This window comes from Corylus avellana, chromosome 4, assembly GCF_965113065.1.
Source record: "Corylus avellana chromosome 4, dhCorAvel1.hap1.2, whole genome shotgun sequence".
Classification (NCBI taxonomy): domain Eukaryota; kingdom Viridiplantae; phylum Streptophyta; class Magnoliopsida; order Fagales; family Betulaceae; genus Corylus; species Corylus avellana.
In genome coordinates this window covers 23,376,075-23,384,516 of record NC_142493.1, presented here as the reverse complement: position 1 = coordinate 23,384,516, position 8,442 = coordinate 23,376,075, and the positions used below count along the sequence as shown (strand labels likewise).

Here is an 8,442-nt window from a genome sequence, read left to right as displayed (position 1 = left end):
GCTTTCTCCGAGAAAGTGAAAAGGGGAAAATGATGAAAAGGGCAATATGTTTTCCCCTATAAAATTGCCATGCTGAAAAGAAAGAGACAACACTCTTCAATCTCCATACAACTCTCACCCATGTGCAGGCTATTTGTAACTTTATTTCAATTGGCTATGATTTAGGTGTGGAGGTTTGGCATTTAGAAAAAAACATGAAAATGGGTCCAAATTTATGATGGGAGGATGGGTTTCAATTGTTGTGTATTGGCATATTATTGTTTTGTCATTTATGGCACAATTCCATGTTTGGGTTTTCGTTTTTGTTGTGGTTTGGGCCTCACCTCACATGGTCTCTCGTACGTTTTAGTTTGCTGTGTTTTTGGTTTCAAGTTGGCCTCACAACATGTTTGAATTGATGCAACTTCAACTTAAAGGCTTGCTCTCCAAGGTAGCTCGTGAACGCCTCATGAAACAAAAGTTACTGATTCGAATCACCCTTCTTCCTCATGGTTGGTCATATAAGTAGGCCATTTTCCATTCGGCACGAGGAAACATCACTTTAGGTGGTTTTCCAATGCCCGACGTGTGTGAGAAGTGTCAAACTGTTATGGCAAAATACAAAAAAATATGGAAGATTAGAAAAGGAAAAATAAACCACAGGAAACCTACATGACTCATTAGTGTTAATTCACCTCTTGTAATAGACAATGGCATCATTAATTGCATGAGGAAAATGTTCTGGCATATGCAAAACGCTGAGCCATATTTAGAATGAACAAAAATTTCCTCCAAACCAGTCTGAAGAAAATATTTCCAAACTTATTTAAAATAATATTAAATGTCTATAAACATTTAAAATGCACATTAAATTAAGGCTAAGTTAGTATACTGCTATTAATGACGTCAAGAATTTAATGTGTCTTTTTAATGATTAGACACTTGGCAATATTTTAAATGGGTTGGAGAATATTTCCTTCAAACTGGTTTGGACGAAATTTTTGTCTATTTAGAATTCCTTCACTTCATGATATTTCATTGCCCATAAGGGCCATAACTCTAAGGTGGCTTCCAACATTATACATAATTATTCAAAACATACACAACCAATTAGGATGGGGAGGGGGTGTAAGAAACTTTTAAGCAATGTTCATGAAATCCCATAAAGATGGAGAGATAGTTGAAAAAATATACCAGATTAAGCGTGGAGAAACAAAACCACTTAACTAAAATATCATATTATACAAGACAAGTATACATTATGGGGGCAAGATACCATATTATTACACGGGTACACAAGGCAAGCTCAAATGGCATGAACTCAACAACATATTTTTCAACAGAGTGAAGATTAGGAGAATATAATTTGAGATTTATAGCAAAACCAGCATTTTAGTGCTGGGGTGTGAGAGAAGGAAACGAAGGAATAGATTGTAATATCAACTTCCGGCCGCTCCTTCGACTAGGAGATGACCCGAAGTTGCTGTGAGGAGGAGAGACCCTCTTACTGTTGGGGGAAGCAGACTTGATGCCAGTGTTAGGAGAGCAATTGCTGCGGAGAATCTCTGGCATTTCATCTTCTGGAGTGGTTTGGAAATGCTTCTCAAACTTGGGTAGAGATCGGAGAATATTTGGCTTTCCAAGTTTTTGGCTGGAAAACAATCCAGAAGAGGATCCCACAGTAAGAAACGGTCTTTGCAGTTTGCCATGTGATGAAAATGGCAATGGAACCAACGGTCTGCACACAAAATTATCATTTTAGATCTATTCAAATTGAATGTGAAATTCATTAGCCAAAAAAAAAAAAAAATGTTCAAAGATTAAACCTGCTAAGCCGTAATGGAGTTCTTGGAAGAGCAGAAGCTGGATTCTGCTCTTCATTATTTTGAATTTCAGACTTCTGTAAAGCCTTGTCCACCGCACTATTTTCACATGCTTCTGTTTCTTCTTCTTGTTCAACTTCTGCGCCTATTGGAGTGGATCCTGAATTTCAAAAGAAAAGAAAAAACTGAGGACATGAACATTTAAAGCTCAAACAATATCAGCACGCACAATTACATGATTTTGATGAAAACACTAAAAGAAAATATAGAAATAATTATGAAAAACAATATTTGATGGTTGTAGTAGCAATATGCACTAAGGTACGGACTCACCATCCTTTCTTCCAAATGCATTCTTACAACCTTCACATCTGCAGCCGATGGAGCATCCAACGCCACCCTGCAAAAGAAAAGAACCATTTGTGAATTAGATTAGATAAGGCATTAAGAGCAAACAGACCCTGCCGAGGGGACAAACCTGATAGCATTCGCAGTATTTCTTGAGGCAGTTTGATTTCTTGCAGTTGCATCCCCTTTTATGCCGTGCTGAAGCTGGGGTTTTACTAGATTCCTCCTGCAAGCGAAAACAACTTTAGCAGGTTAAATTGCAGACCAACTTGCTTATCAAGTTAAGTGTAAGGTCAGGCTTATTATCTAACCCCAATTTCAGCTACAGAATCAGAGTTCCTGATCACTTTTGGAGCAAATGCAAGAGGGTTACGAGATTCAATCTGCTTGCGAGTTGCAAGAACAGTATCTTCATGAATAGGCTTGTTGAAGCATTCTAGACATGAACATGGCTCTATGCAGTATACACCGGCAGCAAAGCATTCACAGTACCTGCATGGAAAAGTATGAAGAGCAAAATAGCTAAGCATGACATGTAAAATATAGAAACCTACCCAAAACAATTATACATGCATATATTCACACAATCCTACTGAATGCAAATATATAAACAACACGACTGGAAATAGAAGAAAGATGTGAGAGGAAATGGCTACAATGGGTACGGATAAGTTAGTGGAGGCAGTTCTAATTACATACTCCAATGACACATAGGTCAAGCTGGGCATGTGGGAAATATTCACACCAGTAGAAAAGAAGTAATGGAAACAAGGGTATTCAGGGAGTTCATTTATTATGACAAAACCTTTAATTTCGATTTACATAGTTGAAAGAGAACCCTTAGTCTCCACCACTTTGCCTCATTGGTCAACTCCCTTTTTTTTTTTTTTTTTTTTTTTTTTTCCACTTGATCTTCTTTGTTCAAAACAAATCAACTTCGTCCAAGCATATTAAGCCACAAGTATGCCCTTTTCTGGTATCTGAGGCCTCTATAGCCCAATTTTTGACCTGGGCATTTGGGCAGATGTCAAGGTTATTAATTTAGTGAACAGGACCGCCCCTCAGGCCCAGGTTTAGTAGTAAATCATACCATCATCAAGAACTTACTAAATTGGTATATTATCAATTTAGACAGCATTTCTCACCTTGATAATCAACAAAGAAACAAGATTAACCTATCAGATGCACTTGGACTTAAAAATGAAAGTCTAGTCTGGCTACAAGTGATCAACAAGTATGGTACATCTTAGGTTCCAGATTTAATTTTAATAAATAGAGAAAACGTCGAAACTTACAGTTTCAAACACTTGGATTTCTTACAGTTACAACGCTTGCAGGACTCACTTTCTCCAGCATGCTCCAACCTACGCCTGCAAATCCCATTCAGAATTATCAGAAAACAAATAAAGAAACCAAAAGGGAGATAAAATATACAATAATAAACACAAAATGAAAATGAGTAATATATACTTAGTTTCACATGCCTCTTCTTTTTGGGGCTATTCTGACTGAAGTCGTCACTAATTAAATATAAAGCTGCCTGAGAAGCATCTTCCACATGAGAAACCCCACTTTCAGGAAGATCTGCGTCTCTTTCAGAAGAGGCTGACGTTAAGGATTTATTTAGAGGTTCTTGACTGTCTGTAGGGGAGGGAAAGGAAGCAGTGGAGCTGGGCAAATATAATTGTCTTCCTGACGACAAATTTTCAAGCTTGACATTTTTGTGATCCTTTGAAGTTGTTGCCAGAGCATTTAAGTGCAAACCAATTCCCGGTAGCATGCACCGAGAGGAATCTCCACTAGGTTTAATTGGGACCAGCTGCTTATCATGACTGGCAATCTTCTCATCCAATGGTGACAGGATAGAAGAACTACAATTTGAACCATCACCTAAGTTCTTTCTACGAGCTCCAGCCGCATTAAAATCAAGGCAGCGCCTTCGCACACCACGGTGCAAATTAGAGAGAGACTATACACAGACAAAGCAAATGTATGTGTTATTAGGCCAACCAAACTACATTTTTAACATAATATATTAACAGCTATAAGATAATATGAATGGGGCAACAACAAAAAGGATTGATTAGTATTTAAAACTAGCATATATATATTAGTGTAAAGGTTAGTTATACTGCAACTTCAAATTGATTTCAAACTGGAAAGTATACATACATAAATCCATGTATGTAGAGAGAGAGAGAGAGAACAAACAACCTACAAGTTTAGGCTACTAAATGCATTCTGCACCTATGCAACTAATGCTGCATAAGTTGGCAATAGACCCTAGTGGTGTCATTTACCTTAGACGCATATGGAATGCAGGTTCCCACTTCACCATCCATTTTCTCACTCATGCTGCTAGACATACTATTCAGATTAGTATCAGCAGGGTAGTCCTGTGTCTGGTCAATTTCCTGAAGCTCACCGGATTCTTCATGTTCAGCAGAAGGATCGTTTATCTCATGTTGCTCACTAGAACCAACTGGATCAACAATTTGCATGGTCTGCATATTATCAATGTCATTTCGAGAAAGTTGTGACACAACAGAAGTACAACATCTTGTCATGGGGTCCATTGATTTCTGAATTAGCCCCTTAAAAGCCTCTGACTCATTTGGAGAATTGAAGATTAGTATATCAGTGGCATCAGAAATCAAACTCTCCCAATCACATTCCACTCCTTTCTTTTGGTCAACTCGGCACATCTCAGATAGATGCACTTCACCTTCAGGTGAACCATTTAAAGTGACCTCTTGACCATATTGAATAAGTGACACCGACTTTCCAGACAATTTCAACACACAACCTGCCTCATTACCACAATGAAGTGTTGGATCACACTCAGGGCTACCACAATCATATTTTAAGATACCTGGCAGCTCAATTGCAAACTTTGAATGTTCAGTAGATGGCTCAACAGAAGATTCTCCAATGGAAACCCCTGAATCAAAATTTTCCTGTAGCTCAGCTGAGTTATCATACAACTGAGCCACATCTGTATCAATTCCTTCATTCGTACAGACTTTATTCCCATTTTCAGAAGAAAACTCAGATTTTGATGGATCTAGGCAGTTGTATCTGAAATAAGAATTATTAACATAAAGAAAAAGGTGAATAACAAATAAATCCAGATAATATCACTTATAATTTGTAGGAATAATAAACTAAGACAATAAGAAATGAAAGATGTAAGAAAAACTCACCTTTTTAAGAACCTAGAATCCTTGTGAGAATTGACATGGGGTGAAGTAAAAACAGATGGAAGAGATGCAAAATTAAGCGGGTTGAAGGTATGAGTAATATGTATGGACTGGACTGGCTTGATAGGAGAAAGACTGTTGATATAGTTGAAGACAGGGGAATCCTGCATGCAGTGGAAAAAGAACATTTTTAAGAGCATGAAACAGAGAAGTAAATAGAGAAAGCAAATCAATTCAAATTTTAAAAAATAGACATTAAAATGTCCACAAGCATACCATTATTACCTAACAAACACCTTTTTATCTAAATCAGATATCCTTGAGACGTATAAACATCAGAAACAGTCCCATCAAAAAGTAAAAGGAGACTAGAAAAAAGAAACAAATATATAGATGTACAAGTTTTACATCTATATTGTAGAAAACCAATTATTAGCTAGATGGAAAATTTTAGGACAATGAGTGTTAACAGTAAATCTGGGGCCAGAAAAGATGAAAATTTAGTCAAACTTACAGGAGTTTCCATGAGTGCTACACACACGAATAAAACTAAGTAATAGATTCACTAGAACTACATTGCCACCAGATCCTTCTCTCATACAACCTCAAATCCTTCTTAGAATATGATTTTTTTTTGTTCTTTTTTCCAGAAGGGATAATGAATTAAATCTGACCAAAAAAAAAAAAAACAGTATTCGTGATATATTCAACCTAAATAAAACATACACCCTTGCAAATTACCAAAAAAAAAAAGAAAAAGAAAAAGAAAAAAAGTTTTACAAGTGAATTATCTTTCTAGAGCTTCCAGCAACCAAACTTCAAAAGCATAAAACAACCCAGAAACCAAAAATCAACCAAATGACCGTTAGAATTGCAAAAACTGAACCGAACTTGGAGATCTAAGCCATATGGAACTAAATTCAAATACAAATTTTCCAAAAAGCGTAACCCAAAAAAGAAAGTCAAGAACCAACTTTGAAAACAAAATCATGATACTCATCACTTTAAATTAAAACAAAAACACCCAATTCGACTGACAAAATTCTTAATTTCACTCAGAAACCAAATCAAGCACATGCAGTGATGCAGAGGGACCAAGTAGAGAAACCAAGTCAACATAAAAAATGCACAAGCTTTCGATCACCAAGAAATCCACAAAACAAAACCCAATTCACAAAAAGCAACCAAATCTGAAAAAACCAAGTCAACCTCCTAAAAAATGTACAAGCTTGTCATCACCAAGAAACCCACAAAATAAAAACCAATTCTTCAAACCACTCAAAGAACAAAAAACAAAAATCAAATGGGTCACTGCATCTTACCTCGAACTTAGAGATGGGAGCGCCGATCTGGTTCCTCTCTGGAGTGTCCATGTCTAGAGAAGAAGCTCCTCCACATTCCTCTACTCCTACTCTCCCTCCCTCTCTCTCTCTCTCCCTCTCTCTCGCTCTCTCTCTCTCTCTCTGTACTTTCTCTCACTTTCCTTCTCTTTCCATGACTTTTTAGCTGATGAGATTCAAGAAGAAGCGGGAAGTTGAGAGTAAGAATAGATTTTCTCGTAGGGATAACCCGACCCTACCACGGAAACCCCCCCTCCCACTCCCACACACACACACTCCCCCACAGCTCTTTGTCTATTATTAAAGGGACCATGCGTCCTCTCTTTTGGCTAGTAAAAATAGTAATGGTGTGTAGTATTCTAAGCCAAACCCATAGCTTTTTCTTATAGGAGTAACGTTCACTTTCTTTTTTTCCTAGGCAAAGTGTAACGTATACTTGAATTGCTGTTTGATCCTCTTGTCCGGATCTTCCAACTTTCCTCTTTCTCCAAAATAGACCCCTCCGTTTTCGGCTATCTGTACAAGTTCCCCCTACGCTTCCTTTCTATTTCCATTTTTAACTTTTTTACATTGATAATTTCATTAATTTGGCCCCTGTCAACAGTGTATGATAATCATTAATCAGATAAACCAATAAATTTGGAGCTTTTATGGGTATTTTATTGGTTGCATCCACCATTTCCTGCAGTGTTGGACTATTGAATATACAGAACATTACAGTGTCACCAGCTAGCTTTCATTGCTGGCCAGAAGCTTCTAATTAATGTGATCCAATATAATTAAAAAAAAAAATTCCCCTTAAAATTAGATTGCTCTCCCAGCTGCTATTAACCTCCAAAACGACAATGAAAATTGAAGACAATTAATTAAATATAAATCAAGGAGGTTTATTGTCCATAATTGAAAATTGCTAAAGATGCTAAAACCGTTGATAATGATTAATGAGGCAAAGTAGGTAGGTACCATAACGTCTAAACATCAATTATTTATGGCCTAAATGTGTGGAGGTGACATTTATATTGTAATAAATAAAAAATTACAGCATTAAGTAATATGTTCTTCATGATATTATTGTGAAAATGTCATCATCAGAAATTGCTTATTCATTATAGATTCATATGGAATCCACTGTACATATATATGCTAAAAACAGTAATATGTAGTGTGAAAATAGTTATTATGTCTTCCTAAATGAGTAATGTTATAAACTATTTTTTTATATTTTTTAAGTTGATGTGGCTTTTAAAATCACTCTTAAATTTGGGATAGATTACTACTGAATTTTGATCTGATGATGATTTTAAAAGTCACATCAATTTTGGAAGGATAAAAAGATAATTCTTAACATTACTCATTCTTGAACATATCCATGAATTTATAGGAGGGAAATATTACAAGGGCTCGTTTGATAATAATAATGTATTTTAGAGAGCATACTTAGCCTTTTTGTTGTAATGTGATACAAAAGTAAAAGTAGTTTTGAGTAAACGAGCCCTATATGGCTAAACGCCTATTCCATTCTTTGAAGGACAAAGTTTTCCTCTAAACTGGGTTAGAAGAATTTCCTTCAACTTAGTCTATAAAAATGATATGTCTTTTTTTTTTTTTTTTTTTTAATAACATGTGAGATGCACATAAGTTTTTAATAAAATTTATTCCAATTTTATCCCTACTATTAAAAAAAATATGTGCATCTCACATGTTCAAGGGACACATGTCATTTTTATAGATTAAGTTGAAAAAAATTTCTTC

The 8,442-nt window shown here is 36.0% G+C and overlaps 1 protein-coding gene across 1 annotated transcript; it reads right to left on the bottom strand.

Moving 5' to 3' along the window:
* Positions 1-1,156: 1,156 nt before the first annotated feature.
* Positions 1,157-6,957, bottom strand: LOC132177538 (protein tesmin/TSO1-like CXC 2). Its single transcript, XM_059589905.2, has 10 exons — positions 6,673-6,957; positions 5,354-5,514; positions 4,451-5,228; positions 3,635-4,119; positions 3,446-3,520; positions 2,462-2,642; positions 2,281-2,376; positions 2,136-2,202; positions 1,806-1,962; positions 1,157-1,717 (listed from the first exon to the last, which is right to left on the bottom strand). Exons 1-10 carry the CDS (start codon positions 6,721-6,723, stop codon positions 1,372-1,374), a joined length of 2,397 nt encoding a protein of 798 aa, XP_059445888.2. The 5' UTR covers positions 6,724-6,957; the 3' UTR covers positions 1,157-1,371.
* Positions 6,958-8,442: the final 1,485 nt, after the last annotated feature.

Bases quoted from the DNA above. Each gene is read 5' to 3' on its own strand.
- LOC132177538 (XM_059589905.2), bottom strand. From the start codon at position 6,723: ATGGACACTCCAGAGAGGAACCAGATCGGCGCTCCCATCTCTAAGTTC. The intron at 2,643-3,445 runs GTAAGTTTCGAC...TTTTCCATGCAG, and splicing joins AAATCCAAGTGTTTGAAACT to GTACTGTGAATGCTTTGCTG. The intron at 1,718-1,805 runs GTTTAATCTTTG...TTTTGTGTGCAG, and splicing joins ACTCCATTACGGCTTAGCAG to ACCGTTGGTTCCATTGCCAT.